General features: G+C 40.8%; 3 protein-coding genes across 4 annotated transcripts; 1 reads left to right on the forward strand and 2 right to left on the reverse strand.

The window, feature by feature from the left end:
* Positions 1-3,939: 3,939 nt before the first annotated feature.
* Positions 3,940-10,180, forward strand: tpk2 (thiamin pyrophosphokinase 2). 2 transcript variants are annotated; one of them, XM_017467801.3, is made up of 8 exons: positions 3,940-4,161; positions 4,972-5,210; positions 6,196-6,259; positions 6,396-6,526; positions 8,446-8,564; positions 8,804-8,936; positions 9,462-9,558; positions 9,832-10,180. In XM_017467801.3, exons 1-8 carry the CDS (start codon positions 4,086-4,088, stop codon positions 9,876-9,878), a joined length of 906 nt encoding a protein of 301 aa, XP_017323290.1. In that variant the 5' UTR covers positions 3,940-4,085; the 3' UTR covers positions 9,879-10,180. The 2 variants fall into 2 exon arrangements, with proteins under 2 accessions (XP_017323290.1, XP_017323291.1); XM_017467802.3 differs by lacking the exon at positions 3,940-4,161 and adding an exon at positions 4,648-4,774.
* On the reverse strand, positions 9,968-13,426 carry rhoaa (ras homolog gene family, member Aa). Its single transcript, XM_017467804.3, has 5 exons — positions 13,295-13,426; positions 12,064-12,219; positions 11,854-11,974; positions 11,299-11,429; positions 9,968-11,186 (listed from the first exon to the last, which is right to left on the reverse strand). Exons 2-5 carry the CDS (start codon positions 12,217-12,219, stop codon positions 11,013-11,015), a joined length of 582 nt encoding a protein of 193 aa, XP_017323293.1. The 5' UTR covers positions 13,295-13,426; the 3' UTR covers positions 9,968-11,012.
* A 533-nt stretch (positions 13,427-13,959) lies between these two features.
* Positions 13,960-16,875, reverse strand: ndufb11 (NADH:ubiquinone oxidoreductase subunit B11). Its single transcript, XM_017467805.2, has 3 exons — positions 16,638-16,875; positions 14,402-14,532; positions 13,960-14,185 (listed from the first exon to the last, which is right to left on the reverse strand). The coding sequence occupies exons 1-3, from the start codon at positions 16,824-16,826 to the stop codon at positions 14,056-14,058; spliced, it is 450 nt and encodes a 149-aa protein (XP_017323294.1). The 5' UTR covers positions 16,827-16,875; the 3' UTR covers positions 13,960-14,055.
* Positions 16,876-17,442: the final 567 nt, after the last annotated feature.

The following is a 17,442-nucleotide window of genomic DNA, read 5'->3' on the forward strand; positions in this document are numbered from 1 at the left end:
ACGCCGTTTTGGCGAAATCGCATTCGCACGGAATTGTTCCGCACGGTCTTTCGCGGTGATGTCTGTTGCTAAACGAGACCTGTTAGGTGTACTCGTGTTCGCCGCACGTGAATCGAAGAGGGGTTTCGCTTCAGTTGAGAACGCGTCAGTTGAGAGCTCCTCCGCATGTTACGGCGTTTCGCTCGATTTTGCATTCATTTCCTGGAAGGGCTGCGTAACGGCGACGATGAGAACCTTATTTAGACACCGCGTTTAGCCTCGTCGTTGAATGAATAACGAGCGGGATGAAAATGGCCGACTGCCATTCGACGGTTCGCAAACGAAGTAGCTAATGTCGGAGTCAGTGTCCTGTAGCCTGTAGCTAATACACGCACTTCAATGTTCCAGCGTTAAAACTTTAACGGTGAAGCCACACGAGGTGAACTTCCTTCCTTTGAAGTCTCTGACTGCGACTCATCTGACGGACCAATCAGAACCGAGCGTTCCACAGAGCTGCAGCGTGATAGAGACGGTGGAGAGTCTCCTCACTAACGGCCGGCGAGAAAGTGCAATAAAACACACACACACACACGGCAGTGAAAGGCGGCTTTGTGTGTGTGTGAAATTCCTGTCTGGAAACAGCGTCTCTCTGAGTAAACCACAGTCTGATTTACATAAATATGACTGGATAGAGTGAAGACACTCCCTGCGAGTGCACTCAGACATTAGGGCCTAACTGTACTTTAGTGTGTGTGAGTAGCGTGCACTCAAATACGACGCTCTTATATAAGAGGTTTGGACAGACGGTGCATCGACATCGACGTCGACGTCGGTATTATAACCTCAGACGTAACTGCAGACTTAAGCGCTGTTTAGAAGTTACGTGAGAGTTACGCGAGAGTTACGTGAGAGCGTCCGTGGGCGGAGTTTGTCTAAAACTCAGATGCGATCGATTCTTCCCTCTGCGCACGTTTATTGCACGTGATATCGACTCGAGCGAGGAGCGGCATTAAGTCCAGCGCCACCGTCTGAGAGTTTCATGTAACTACAATATGTCACGCTGAAACGTTTGGCTGTAAATCCACTCACACACACTGTGGAACATCGTTCGAGGACAAAATGAAACACGTTATTGACACATTTCGTGCATTCATGCGTTAATGATATCATTTCTTTAAGGCCCACAAAATATCAATTCCACACGGAGGACATCGGAGGAGACGCGTCTTAATCAGAGACAACCGAGGACTGAATCGTTTTGATGAAGTTACGAATGAACTTAAAGACCCCATGAAGTGCCTTGAAAGGTGCAGCGCTATTCCACTGAAACAGGAAGTCAGGGCGGGACATATCGAGTGGCTCCTCCCCCTTTTTAAAGAGCCAATAGCTTTTAGCTTACTTCACAGCGCGGAAGTGCGGATATGATTTCTCTCGCTCAGCAACGACAACTTCAGCAAGGTGATGTTTCTTAACGTCGGGGGGCGGGACATTTCCCGATTCTAGATGGCGTTCGATTGGACAGAAAGTCCGACGAGACGCTGAAGTGCAGAACGATGTCGTCGGAACCGTTGAGCCGTATCGGTGATAGAGAAAGACTGTACATTTTGAACGCGTATGTCTTCTCGACGCGGGTTTTGTCGTTGTTTTGGCGCGGACGAGCTTATAGATCACCTCATAGCCAACACGTTTATACGAAAAACCACAAAACTTCAGTTTAGATCTCATGGGGATTTTCTCTTAAGCGTAGCAGACGGGCTCTCGGTCGGATTATCCGTCCTTCACACCATGGCCATGTTTTCTTTACCGGTGTTATTTATATTCATCGAAATAACTAAAAGCGTGATCAAACAGATTATATCCGCGCACACGTTATGATCTCGTAACCTTGATTTACGCACACGAGTAACTATCAGAGCACGGTATTAAACATAATAGTAACAAAATGTAAAATAACCGGATGCGCTGGATCAAGTGCTATTCCCTGTGCTGCTGAATAACGAGTGTGGAAGCCGTTTTGTTTAATTACGCCAGCGATTACTGTGATCAGGACTGTTCATGCAGTATTATATCAGTGATACACAAGACTCCTATTACCGTAGCTTTATTTCTACACTCGCCGTGTTCTCAATCATATATCATCGTGGTATTTTTCCTCCTTCAGTCCTTATTTTCTATCCCTGTTTTTTTCTTTTTCAGGTTTAAAGATGAGCGTTTGTGTTTGAAGGCGGTGGTCTAGACGCCGTTGGAAAACTCCGTCCCAGAGTGGACTCGCGCGTCTATTAAATCCACGTGTAAAGCATTTTTTATGGAATCGGGATATAATTGTGATTCAGCCATAGCTGATTAAATTGCTCGTGCACTCTGAATAGATTCAGATCAGATTTATCAGATCAGATATTACAGCAGTAACGGTTGTTGTAAGTTCTCTAATAACACAGTGCGCTACTGATCTAGGGTCACATAATTAATCTTTGCTCATATTAGCAAATTTATACTGTTTGCTATAGCGGACGTTATTAGCCACCTGATTCACTTCCTGTTGTTTGATTCCAAAATAAAAATAAATGTTAAATGGGGAATTCGAAGCCCTTTTTAAACACGTAAACAGTCTCCGGCAGCTTCCTGTCTGTCTGGCTTTAACGTGTTTTCAAAACTTCAGTCTAAAAACAAAACATTAAATGCCCATAATAGACATGACTGGGACGGTTTTAACCATGTAAAGCGTTCTGTAGGATGTGTTTGGGACGCCACACCGAAGAGTCGGAGGGTTTTGGCCGAGTGTAGGCGACCCCTCAGATCACACCACACTGTCTGTTTGTTGCTCATGTTGTTCATGACCAAGTGCGAATCGCTGGCTCCAAGACTGGCCTACACCCACACACACACACACACACACACGCATACACACACGCATACACATACGTATATATTCTTGGTGGAGCCGGACATGTCAGAAAAACGATTGAGGTCACATGAGGATGGGTTTTCACAGCCAGTGTAAACAGTGCAGAGTTTGTAGAGGAGACGCCAGTGATGGAGTTCAAACCTCAAACTCAGCTCATATCTACACACTCACACTTCAGCATTAATAATAATAATAATAATAAAAGCTACAATGTCATTTTTGAGTCGCGTTCAAAATTCACTAAGTGTTTATTGAATTTTATACCACAACACTGCAGAGTGTTTTCTGTGGAGACGTTTATTTCACACGTATGGAAGGAGTCTCCAGTGTCAGCGCTTTGTAGCAGTAAGTGATAAAAGCTGTAATTTTAACTTTTCAAACGTTTTTAATCTTACTAGCTTCAAGACAGAGACAAAAGAGAGACTGATGACCAGGAACGACTCTTATAGCCGCTATAACGTAAGTGATGACTGAAACTAGCTTGTTTCACGGACGTAGCACAACATTAAATGCCGTGTAAGGTGTAATTTGCAGGTTGGGATGACATCTTTTTTTTTTTCAACTCGGCATGTTCGAAGTGGGGAAAAAAACATGTTCTGTTAGCATCTTTTGTTGGCTTTAAGCTAGCCAGCTAGCCGTGATGAGAGACGCATATTTTCCTCTTCAAACCACAAACTTTAGCGTCAGTGTTTTAGATTTAACAAGCGAATATGTCTTGTGTGCCAATTGCTGCGTTATGAGAGAAATAAAACACTTCGGGACATGCTCTTGTTGGAAAATAATCAACTTCAGACTGGTAACTAAGATCCGCTTAATCACACCACCCCGTCACTCAGTATTTAACTGTAACACTAACACAAGCTAGTGGATGTATTTTATTCTATTGTAAATGTATCAAATTTAATACTTATTATTACAGATTATTTGTGATTCAAATCAAGCATCTTGTCTCTGAGGAAAAATAAATAAATAAGTAAGTAAATAAATGAATAAATAAATAAATAAAAACCACAACACTACGGAGTATTATTTTGTCGCCATCTGGTGGCCGCTCGTGTTACTGCAGCTGTGCTGTAAATGGCGTCTGCGGTGAGTTAATGGAGTTTTCAATGCTGGCGCTTAAACTCTCGCTCATTATTCGTGTTTTTTTTATCATTATATCAGAGTAAGGATCAGCAAATAAAAACCGCCTGACGAGACGATGAGCACGACGTTGTTTTCGTGGTCGGAAAAAATGCTGCAACTTCTTCGCCGGATGAACAGCTTTCATTTACCAGGTCTGTAGCCGGAGTGTTTTAACGTTTCACTGCAACGCCACGTTTCTTGCATCTGCCTGAACTTCCGGTTTCTGTAACTTCCGGTTTCGGTCAGAGGCTATAGGTATAGATCTCGTGTGGTGAATTTAACGTCTAATAAACAAACAAGCAAAAATAAAGCCAAACCCACACAATCGCAGGATATAAAAGCACACTGAATTACTATTATTGTAGATAAACGTTGATATGAGCGTTGAATTCCGCCAATCAGGCTACACCAAGCTTCTATTTATTTATCCCGTGTTACTTTCATATAATTCAGAGTGAAATAAGTTAGAGTTTGGTATTTTAATAGTATTTCGACCACTTTAGATTGAGTGAATATTACTTTTACAGGTTTTATTTATTTACTTGTTTTATTTTATTTTTATTTTTTACAAACGCTGACGGTTTTAAATCAGGCGCTGTTAAAGCCAACTAAAGGTCCGAACATGGGATACACAATAAATCAGCGGACCGACAGTGATAGAACACTGTACGCCCCTGAATGGTGTCAGGATTGTGCAAAAACAGTTGAATAAACTACTTTTTGATCTACTAGTGTGCATCAAAATGGGAAAAATGAATAAAATGTGTATGTGATACAGATGTTAAGCTGTTTTGAAAATGTTTATTCATAACTTTTAGGTGAAAATTTAGAAAGGGTAGAAATTTGGGGTAGCAAATTCATTTAAATTTACCCCCACAACATTAAGATAGATGGATTGACGAATCTAAGTGTTCTAAGAGTGAATCTAAGAGTGTGTGAGTCATGTTTGTTTGTTTTTGCAGGTTCTAGCTTAGAGAAATGTTTGGGGTTCAAGGTCGCAGGTCAGCAGGTGGGTTGGATCCGGCCGGATGTGGCGTCAGTACTGTGCCGTTACCCCGAAGTGTTCTGTACAGTAGGGGGCGCTATAGAACTCTGCCCAACGCTGGACTCGTATGAGCGCAGGACACAGGCGGTGGACATCGTGCTGCAGACGCTCAGAAAGGAGGCGGAGTTTACGTGTCTAAAGGGGTGGAGAAATGAGGTAACAGAACTCTAATCTCCGAGCTGCGACGTTTTATTATTTGTAATCTGAGATGTTCCTCGTAATCTCTGTAATCTAACTCGTCATAATCTCAGATCTACTCTGCTCTTCATAATCCCAGCTGTTGTTTGTAATCTGAGATGCTTTAGGTTAGCTGAGATGTTCTTTATAAACTGAGGGGTTCTTCATATTCTGAGGTACTCTCTCTAATCTGAGAGGTTCTCCATAATCTGAGGTACTCTCTCTAATTTGAGAGGTTTTCGGTAATCAGAGGTAATTTCTGTAATTTGAGAGGTTCTTCATAATCTGTAGTAACTGTAATCTGAGATGTTCTCCATATTATGAGGTATATTTTGAGATACTCTCTGTATTCTGAGAGGTTCTCCATAATCTTGGGAACTGTCTGTAATCTGAGAGGTTCTTCATAATCCGAGGTACTTTGTAATCTGAAAGGTTCTTCATTTTCTGAGGTACTCTCTGTAACCTCAGAGGTTCTTCATTATCCAAACTGTTCTTTCTAATCTAAAATATTCTTTATAATCTGTTATCTGTAATCTGAGATGCTCTCAGTTATGAGATAGTCTTCATGATGTACACGGTTCTTCATTCGCTGAGACTTTCTCCATAACCTGAGATAACCTATGTAATCTACACTGTTCATCATAATCTGAAAGGTCCTTAACGTTCCAAGATATTCCCTGTAAATCTATACTGTTCTTCGTAATCTGAGATGTTCTTTGTAATCTGAGATTTCCTCCATAATCTGAGATAACCTCTGTAATCTACACTGTTCTCCATAATCTGAGACGTCATCTGAACTGTTCTTCACAGCCTTCGCCTATAAACGGTTCTGTCACGTGAAATGTTCTTTATGCTTCAAACTGTTCTTCAAAATCTGAATGATTCTCCCGAATGTAAACTGTACAGTTCAGGACTGATGATATTCCCGCATAACGTTTTCTGTTTTGTTTTTTAAAATCTGTAGATGTACGCGGTGATGCCGAGGTTCTGCGACGCTCCGCTGATGCACATGGAGAGAGCAGCGACGAGTACGTGTTCACACATCACACCCCGAATTTTAAGACAGTACCATTTTAAACTGGAGTATAAATACTAAGAATTAGTGTGTTTTGAATGTGAAGTTTTATTTCCGTTCCTCTCTGTTTGGCGTGTGTAATGATGCAGGTCTGTTCGGAGTGAAGCGTTACGGCGTACACATTAACGGGTTCAGTCGAGATGGAGATGGGAAGCTGAGCATGTGGCTCGGCAGGAGATCCAGCACTAAACAGACTTATCCTGGAAAACTGGACAACCTGGTTGGCACACACACACACACACACACACACACACACACTAATTTCCTTAGAAGAATAATCACCACTGTGCTCTAAAATTAGCATGGCAACATATTAACATTACATAGAATTAGCATGAGGTTTAATTTGAGGTTTAATTGAATCTAATCCCAATATAAGGTGATAGCATGATGTTAGCACAAAGTCAGAATGCGAGTGAAGTAACGTTAGCATGAGATTAGTGTGAGAGTGGAGTAATGTTAGGATGAGATTAAATGAGTGGAGTAATGTTAGGATGAGATTAAATGAGTGGAGTAACGTTAGCATGAGATTAGTGTGAGAGTGGAGTAATGTTAGGATGAGATTAGAGTGAGATTGGAGTAATGTTAGGATGAGATTAGTGTGAGAGTGGAGTAATGTTAGGATGAGATTAGAGTGAGATTGGAGTAATGTTAGGATGAGATTAAATGAGTGGAGTAATGTTAGGATGAGATTAGAGTGAGATTGGAGTAATGTTAGGATGAGATTAGAGTGAGATTGGAGTAATGTTAGGATGAGATTAGAGTGAGATTGGAGTAATGTTAGGATGAGATTAAATGAGTGGAGTAATGTTAGGATGAGATTAGTGTGAGAGTGGAGTAATGTTAGGATGAGATTAAATGAGTGGAGTAATGTTAGGATGAGATTAGAGTGAGATTGGAGTAATGTTAGGATGAGATTAGTGTGAGAGTGGAGTAATGTTAGGATGAGATTAGTGTGAGAGTGAAGTAACGTTAGCATGAGATTAGTGTGAGAGTGGAGTAATGTTAGGATGAGATTAAATGAGTGGAGTAATGTTAGGATGAGATTAGAGTGAGATTGGAGTAATGTTAGGATGAGATTAAATGAGTGGAGTAATGTTAGGATGAGATTAGAGTGAGATTGGAGTAATGTTAGGATGAGATTAGTGTGAGAGTGAAGTAACGTTAGCATGAGATTAGTGTGAGAGTGGAGTAATGTTAGGATGAGATTAAATGAGTGGAGTAATGTTAGGATGAGATTAGAGTGAGATTGGAGTAATGTTAGGATGAGATTAAATGAGTGGAGTAATGTTAGGATGAGATTAGAGTGAGAGTGGAGTAATGTTAGGATGAGATTAAATGAGTGGAGTAATGTTAGGATGAGATTAAATGAGTGGAGTAATGTTAGGATGAGATTAGAGTGAGAGTGGAGTAATGTTAGGATGAGATTAGTGTGAGAGTGGAGTAATGTTAGGATGAGATTAAATGAGTGGAGTAATGTTAGGATGAGATTAGAGTGAGATTGGAGTAATGTTAGGATGAGATTAAATGAGTGGAGTAATGTTAGGATGAGATTAGTGTGAGAGTGGAGTAATGTTAGGATGAGATTAGTGTGAGAGTGGAGTAATGTTAGGATGAGATTAAATGAGTGGAGTAATGTTAGGATGAGATTAGAGTGAGATTGGAGTAATGTTAGGATGAGATTAAATGAGTGGAGTAATGTTAGGATGAGATTAGTGTGAGAGTGGAGTAATGTTAGGATGAGATTAGTGTGAGATTGGAGTAATGTTAGGATGAGATTAGTGTGAGATTGGAGTAATGTTAGGATGAGATTAGAGTGAGATTGGAGTAATGTTAGGATGAGATTAGAGTGAGAGTGGAGTAATGTTAGGATGAGATTAAATGAGTGGAGTAATGTTAGGATGAGATTAAATGAGTGGAGTAATGTTAGGATGAGATTAGAGTGAGATTGGAGTAATGTTAGGATGAGATTAAATGAGTGGAGTAATGTTAGGATGAGATTAGAGTGAGAGTGGAGTAATGTTAGGATGTTTTGAAACTTTACCTTAATCTCAGGACAGGGTAGAAACACTTGTGACCGTGTGTGTGTGTGTGTGTGTGTGTGTGTGTGTGTGTGTGTGTGTTTGCGCGTACGTGTAGGCAGCAGGGGGTCTAGCGTCCGGCTGCAGTATCAAACACACACTGTTGAAAGAGTGTGAGGAGGAAGCGTGCATCCCTCCATCCCTGGCGGAGAGAGCGCGACCTGTAGGAACCATCAGGTACAACATCCTAATCATCTGACATCACTTCCTGTTTGTGTTAGTAATTTCAAAACGCGGACGTCAGCGAGGTCCTGTATAATAGCTCATGCTAAGCTTGTGCTTATTCATTGCTTCAGTAAGATGGATGAGATGTCTGTAGGCAGTTCGGTTCTCTAACCTCGGTTCTCAGGGTTCTCTTAGGTTATTTGTAGGGTTCTGTAGACGTCTGTCGCTTTAATAACATCCGCACTCTCCAGCTACACGTATGAGGATGACGAGGGCGTGTTCCCCGAGTGCCAGTTCGTGTTCGATTTGGAGCTCCCGAGCGATTTCAAACCTCAGATCGGAGACGAAGAAGTGCAGGAGTTTTATTTCTACCCCATCGAGAAGGTAAAACATCTACTACACGGCCAAAAGTTTCTGCACCCCTTACTATCACACCCGTATGTTCTTGTTGAACATCTCATTCCAGATTTATTCACGTTAACGAGGAGGGTGTACCTCTGTCCTGAAGATGTCGGAAAGTTACAGCTTCACCTCTGACTGTTACACAGGGCTGACACTGGAGACTCCTTCCATACATGTTACATAAACACATTTCTCCTCACAGAAAACTTCACCATGTGAACGACTTGTTAAATCTTTTTGTGTGGAGCGTCCACTGTACACGTCCCTCCGAACAAGCTGTTGCTATAGAAACGATAATGTATCGGAACGAGCGCGTTAATATAAACCTGCGCTACTCTCAGAGCCGCCGTTACAGAGAATTAATAAACACCTTCTGACCAATCAGAACTTCTGCTTCATTTACACAACTCGCACAATATGGCGAAATTACTACTTTGAGGACACTGATAACAGCATTTGGAACGCTTAAGCATGTATGTGTGTGTGTGTGTGTGTGTGCACGCGCAGGTGAAGGAACTGATCGTAGGTGAGGACTTTAAGCCGAATTGTGCCATGGTGGTGCTGGATTTCCTCATCAGACACTCCGTCATAGAACCCGACTCAGGTGGGTTACACGCTTTCAACACATTCTCCAAACATCTCCGTGTACGTGTGTGTTTGTAGGTTTAAACTAATCCCGTCCGAATAGGGCTTTCAACAGCAACATACTGTCCGACCAGTTCCTTATACATTTGTAGTAAATTAATACTTTTATTTCTGACGGTTCACACACTTTTACAGCATGCTGGCATCCGCTTTGTCCTCGACGTGCAGCGGTTCGGTGAACCTTTACAGTAAGGGTGTGTGAGAAACGTCGTTTTGCACTTTTCTCTTCCAGAGCCGTATTATCAGGAGTTTGTCTCCGGGCTGCACAGATCGTTCTAGAACATGGACGACTCTCTCTAACACAACTGCAAGACGTTAACCTCGTACGGCGCGGAACCAAGGCCGAACAAAACTCCAGTACGACGTGACAGAGTTACACAAAGTTTATTTTCCGTCTGCTTTTGTATACAAAAGATCGCTGATGCGTTGAAAGCTTTTTTTCCATTTTAGAACGACAAAATGCAGAATCCCTACAGAAATCTCTTGTGTTTTACAGCATGGCATTAAACAACTATGAAAAAAAGATCGTGATTGGTTTTTGACTATATTAAAAATTTTTTTTTTTTTTTTTATAGAATAAATGAAAGTGACGCAGAAAAAGCCAGCAGAATGTCACATAGCTGTTAAAGCACACAGCACAGACAGGAAGTAAAAAAACAACAACAACAACCTAACAACACCAGAAAACAAAAAAAAAAAAATATATATATATATATATATATATATAAAACATAATGAAAACTCTGAGACGCGCCGTCATTACAGCTGAACAGTGACAGATGGTGCACATCTGGAGCTGCAGGTCCGAGTCGTCTTCAGTGTAACGTGCCGAGCTCTAATCGACCCGAAACAGCTTTTAAAATGTTACAGTACGTAATGGAGCGTATAAAAAGTGAGGCGTTAGTATTGTTACTGCTAAATGCTCTTTACTCTGGAGCGATTAAACTCCAAATCACTGAGTGGACTTCAGAGTGTGTGAGATTACAGCACTGATCATGTTAAACACCACTACAGTGAGTGTGTGTGTGTGTGAGTGTGTGTGTGTGTGTGTGTGTGTGTGTGTGTGTGTAAAATGCGCAGTTCCCTTAATTAAACCACATGCTTGCATCCTCCTTGCTTCTAGACAGCTGATGAAGCACATGACTGATCGCACTCGAGAACGTTGCTATGGGAACAGTGCGTGTCACGGGGGGAAAACGACTCAATCCCTTTTACATTGTTACCCCGCACTCTTTGGGTCATTTGGCCTGCGTAAGTAGTAAATGACTTGCCCCCGGGTGCTTATCTAACCCCTAGGTGTCTCTTTCTATCTCGCTCTCTCCACCCTTCCCTCACTTCTGAATCTCTCCCTATCTGTGGCCTGTATTTCTGTCCCTCCCTCCCCCACTCCCTCGTTTATTCCCTCATCCTCCTTTATAGGAGAGCGCAAGCGTTCTTCTTGCTACGTTTCTTGGCCTGCAGCGCCGCCCTGGTGGCCATTTCAAACACTTCCCTCACGCCATCTTTAGTTTTGGCAGAACACTCTAGATAACCGGAGGCGTTGATGCGGTTGGCCATGTCTCTGCCCTCTTCTGCTTTAACAGGCTCCTGTTTACGGAGAAAGGAAAATACTGCTGAATAAACCTAGCATCGCAAAATTAGCTAGAATATTATTGATCCTAAAAACTTGGACTCAAAAGTACCACTGATCCATAATGACCTGTTTCATCTTGGCAAGCTCCCTCCGTGTGTGCTCATCGTTCCGAAGGTCCTTTTTGTTTCCCACCAGGATGATGGGAACATTCGGACAGAAGTGCTTCACCTCCGGTGTCCATTTCTCTGGAATGTTCTCTGTGCAGACAAAACACAAATAAACAAATAAAAGTACAAACAAACACTAAGTCAGTAGACAGAATAACCAGGAATCAGAACCCCAAAACTGGGAATAACCAAGTCTCTGGTTATTATTTGCCAAGGACTAGGACTAACTGAGTGTGAAAGATGAAAAGACTGGGACTAAACACAAGATCGAGTTCTAAAGGAGTGACCAAAAGTCAGAACCTCAAAAACTGGAAATAACCAAGGGTGAAAAGCCCAGAGACTGGGGCTAACTGAGAAAGATCTAAAGACTGGGACTAACCAAGAGTCTTAAGGACAACAGTTGACCATTAAAATGATACACTTCTTAATCACACTCTGGTCCCGAATGTGTTACATGTGTAACATTCCAGATAAAGTGTATGTTCAGTTGTGCAGTTGTCTTTGACGGACTCACCCAGACTGTCAGGGCTGTCAATGGAGAAGCACATGAGGATGACATCCGTGTCGGGGTAGGAGAGTGGCCTCAGTCTGTCGTAGTCTTCCTGTCCTGCCGTGTCCCACAGTGCCAGCTCCACCTAATGTACACAAGAGAACGTAAATTACACACAAACAGGTTCACAGCTTGTTAACATAAAAGTGTGAAAGTCCGGGTCGAAACACTCACCTGTTTACCGTCTACCTCAATATCTGCGACGTAATTCTCAAACACTGTGGGGACGTAGACCTCAGGAAACTGGTCCTTACTAAAAACGATGAGAAGACAGGTCTTTCCACACGCTCCGTCTCCGACGATCACCAGCTTCTTGCGAATCGCAGCCATCTGAACATCGGGACAAAGCGACTGAGCAAAAGACTGTCCAGTCATAATATTCACTACGTAAGAAGAACAATTTGACAATTGTTTGCAGAATCCCCACTTTCGAGATAACAGGACGACGTGGTACCTGGAAAGTTCTAGCGACAGAACCTTCAGGCTCACCTAGCTAACTAGTTTGGTGAATATTAACGATGAACATAACTGCAATTGTTGTTGTAAAGTTATGTTTGGACAGATTTGGCGATATAAATTGAGATGTCGATACTAAAATCGCTTTCACGATTATCTGTGACAGACTTGAGCAAGTTTGCTAGCAGATAGCTAACCAACTAGCTAATATTTGTGATTTTATGCTACATGGGTTGTCAAGGGCCGTTTTTAATTTGCATATTCATAAAATTCTGGCATTTTTAATATGGGCAAACGGTGTAGAGTTGATTTTAAAACTGTATTAGACACTGAATAAAACAGATTAAACTACTTCTTATTCTATACACATCATTTTAATTGGTTTAAAAATGACAAGTTCTGAGGAACTTTCTTTTTTTTAACCATTTCAACACAGCAACAATGATCTTATAAAAGTAAATAAAAACATAATTTGATAGCTTATTTTTCTAAAAAAAAATTAAAAACAAACAAACAAATAAATAAATAATAATAGCCTAAATTAAAAGTGATTTTGCCCGGACTCGGTTTCTTTACTTTGTTTCCGTCATCAGGGTTAGCATCGTTGTTTTAACCCCACCCGTATTATAAAAAAAAATACCGCCTTCTACGCTCGGATTGGGCAAATGCTCAAGAGCTGCCCACCAATTGGACAGTTTAATTCTTGAGTACGAAACACAGGCCAATCGTACGACAGAAGGCGGGGTTTAATAAATACAGGTGGGATATAAAATAATGCAAACTAGCCTCCTTGCTAATTACCGCATTTGTTATTTTATTTAAAAGTGTACGATCTGCCGATAGTTTGTCGGATGTAGTATACGCGAGATTATATTCAGGGTCTCTATGAAGACTAATTCAAGAAGTTTATAAAAGAAGAGAATACAGTTTAAGAGAATATTTATTTTACCGTTCTGCTTTCGAACGTCCTCCCGCTTTCTTTTCCTGTTCGCCACCCAAAGACCCCGCCCCCTCGCCACAGTTCGGTCGCTTCTGACCAATCAGAGCAGAGCTACCGCTAAAGAAGAACCGAAAACCGGAAGTGCGGTTAGGGTTATACTAAATAAAACAAATAAATATATAAATCGGAAAGCATACACAACATTAATTAATTTAAATTAATTCGGAATAAATCAATTTTTTTTTTTTGGTATTTCAATTTTAAAAAACGATGATCAAGGAAACAGTAAAAATATTTCATAAAAAACCTAATTTTTTAAATAAATCGATTTTAAATTGATTACTTTAAGGAATAAAATGAATCATTTTAACCAGGTGAAGCAAAATTACAGACAGGATAAAATAGGCTAAACATCAGTGAATTAATTCATTTAAAAATTAAGGAATCATTTTAACCATGTAAATAAGAAAACTTACGTTATTGAAAAAACTCAATCTAGATTAGTTTTTTAATGGAATAAAATGCTTTTAATTATATTTTTTTTAAAATACATAGTCTTATTTTATGCACTCAGTTTTATGCACTCAGTAATTGATATGGTCACAAACATTTGTAATGATGTTAATACACATGGCTCAAATTTAAAGATCAAAAATGAATCACATGACACTGAGTAATAACATACGGTTTTATTGTGATATTTCACTAGAATTAAATATACAGTCGAACACAAATGAACAGGAAATTGAGTGAAAGTGATCGGTCGTTGTTTACTCGTCTGAGGACGAAGGGAGGACGATCTTGCTCGGGTCGTAGTAGTTCTCGTCGATCAGAGGCAGACCCTGAGCCTCTCTCAGTACGACGAGCCGCTCGGCTTCCCGTCGAGCCCACTGCCTCATGCTACGGGGAAACGACACGGGAAAGAGGAAAATCAGGACGCAAGAAGGAGTTTAACTTTGCAGAAGTCAGAGACCACCATTTTGAGTGTTTTTTTCCCTTCCTCAATCAAATTACCATTCAGGACTTTGTCTGATTTTCTGTCAGACTGTTCCATAGTTATAGATATTCAGTAACAGAAGATTACGTTCAGAAGACATCACTGAGGCCCCTGCTTACCCGTGATCCGGTAAATAGTGGATGAAAGTTCCCCCGATGACGATGGCCATGGAAATGCTGAAGAAAAAAGCCAGCCTCATGTTCCACTCGTCTATGAAAGGGTCGTCTGAGAAGCCATGGTAGTCTGGGTTCTGTCAAAAAGAGGACACAAAATTTAAAGTAACGGCACCCCGTCTAATCGTGTCATCCAAGCGCGATTATTAGAGAGCAGACTTTGTGAGCTCTGTAAAGTCACCCAACATTTTATAATTACCTGAGATTTAGGAACAAGGATGCTCTGGCTGTTGGAAATAATGTAAAATACACACACTGGGCGTCATTTATCAAGCTGCAGTCGAACGTTTTTATTCATAAATGGTCTATTTATTTTAATTAAACACAAATTTATATCATTTTAAAATGTATTTATTTATTTATTTTTAAACCTGTCGTTTTATACTGTTGGCACTAGCAAGCCGATGCAGATCCATTTTAAGACAAATAAGACTAGTTCAATTAAAAAGAAACACCACTGTATAAAAGGGGGGCGGGGACGTGGGCGGGACATGGGCGGGGACGTGGGCAGAAGGGAGCCCTAAGGTGAGGCTGTGCAGATGGAAGAATTGATATTAGTGGGAAAGTTAGAACATGGTCATAGGAGAGAGTGACGGATGAACGTATAATCGGCGTACAATTGCCGCCTTCTTTTAAAGACGTGCAACACTTTAGAGCCAACAAAAAGATCCTGTGCCATTCCTGTGCATGTCCGAGTTTTGACCGTGCCTAGATTTCTTGCTACTGACACTTTCAGAGAGAGACAAGTAACCGATCTGGAATGTCTCACCCTACAATGAGCCGTAGTTCTAACAGATTTTATTTAGTAGTTTCCACGTACACTGGTATGACCAAACTTCCTGTCTGTACTGCTTGCCCTATACCAACAATGCGTGTAAAAAAAAAAAATAATAATAATAATTTTGCACCAAAATTCAAATGACTTTAGAAGATATCAAGGGAAAATCATTTTACCATAGCGCAAGTAAAATTCCGTAAACGTAAAAAATATATATATTTTTTAAAAAAGTCGTTGTTTAGGAATAACTGCGCAAAAACTGATCAAATGTTCCGCACGCTCACCGAATTGCTCACGGATATGAAACTTTATCGAGGTCGGGTTAGTTAAGCAGACACCAGACAAACCTCGCAATTATATTCATTGACTGTTAAAAATCTGTAACCTGAACGCGGTGTCTAAAGCCCTACTCGGATGGGATTAGTTCACCAGCAGGACGTCTGTAAGAACATTTTAAACATCTCCTCGGTGCTAAAACGTTTTTTAAACGATGATCCGGTGGTGCAGGTCATAAATAATGAATGAATGAATATTAATGAAATCTGTTAATATTTACTTATAACAAACGGCTCATTTAAATGGAACCGGTTTAATGTGAAGCGCAAAATGTTCGAGAAGTAATAACCCAGTGTGTGTCGTGCTGTAGCAGGAAGATAACCGGTGACGGGGTGGTGTGATGAAGCGGACTGTTTTACTACTACAGCACGTCTCCGAGCGTTTACGTCCTCGGCATCGTACTTTTTACCCGTTTATAGTTACGTGGAAGTTAATTCCTGTTGTCACTTACGCTACGGCAGCACTAAACAGCCGATCCTTCACCAGCCCTCTCTTTACTCTCTCCAATTACGTCTTTATCTCTGACTGTTACACTGTGCCGACACTGGAGACTCCTTCCCATCAATGTTGCATAAACATCTCCTTACATGTTTAACAATGCTTTTTAAAAAAAAAAAAAAATCCCTTTGCATACACGTCCCTGTGAATCAGCCATTGCTATGGAAACGATAACGTATTAGAACGAGTGCATTCATATAAAGCTGCACTACTGTCAGGGCTGCTGTTCTAGAAAACTAATCAACACCTCCTGACCAATCAGAGTGCAGGATTCATCAGCAGCGTGGAGTAAATAATAAATGTCAACTTTAATCCAACCCAAATCTCGTGTCTAATGTGTCATTATGCAAAACGTGAGTTATTGAATAAAGACCTCTAATGACTCCTGAAACGTCGGGGGCAAAAGTTTTGGCACCCCCTCCCCTGATCCGTGTGTCCCTGCATACAGAGACACATTTACGTCACGCGAGAATAACGTCCACTTTTTATCTAACTGAAGTTGAAGCTCACATTAGCGTTAGTGCGCTAAATTCGCAGGTGATGGTGCTGTTCACGTCTCCGGTAACGCACCTTGTCGAACGGGTTGACCTCTGCGTGTCCGTGGCTGTCGTCCGCGTGCGCCGCCGGCTGTAAATCCGTCACGCTCGCGGCTCCGGCGGCGCTGGAGGTCCGGCTCTGAGACACCGCGCGCCGCAAATGGGCCGAATTTATCCGAGCCCGGCACAAACCGGACCAAACCCGGCTCAGCTGCGACGCCATTTTGTTGTAGCTGTCTGCTTGAGGACAGCAGTCTCTATTCCGGATGTAAATAACTACTACTTCCGGGTCAGAACAAAACAAACAAACAAAAAATAACCCCGTTACCCATAAACCATTAATTGTCATTGAAGATATTACAAATTATTGTTTTAAACCCGATTTCATATGAATTAAATATTTTTGTTCATATAAAATTAAAATTAAACCAATGTATAAACGCAAAGAATATTTAATATTTCGCACAGATGTAATTAAACTAAAATTCTGACACGGCGTGTGGATATATTTGATTTATTTATTTGTAGCGTAATATTATTGGTGCTAATCCGCTTTATTTAAAAGGGGATCCTTTTAAATTATTATTATTGTTGTTGTTGTTGTTGTTGTTGTTAATAATTATAATAATAATAATAATATCACAAATATCACATGCATAACAATAAAAATTTTAATTATTATGTTGGGATAGGTACATTTTATTCCTCATAAACTGTTGGACATTATATAATGTGCGGTATGTTAACAATATTGTACGTTTCAGATTGTAAAGTGTTATTTATGTGATACAGTGTAGTAAATAAGGGCAAAAAGGGATATAAATACATGTATATACGAG

Source organism: Ictalurus punctatus, chromosome 5 (genome assembly GCF_001660625.3).
Source record: "Ictalurus punctatus breed USDA103 chromosome 5, Coco_2.0, whole genome shotgun sequence".
NCBI lineage: Eukaryota > Metazoa > Chordata > Actinopteri > Siluriformes > Ictaluridae > Ictalurus > Ictalurus punctatus.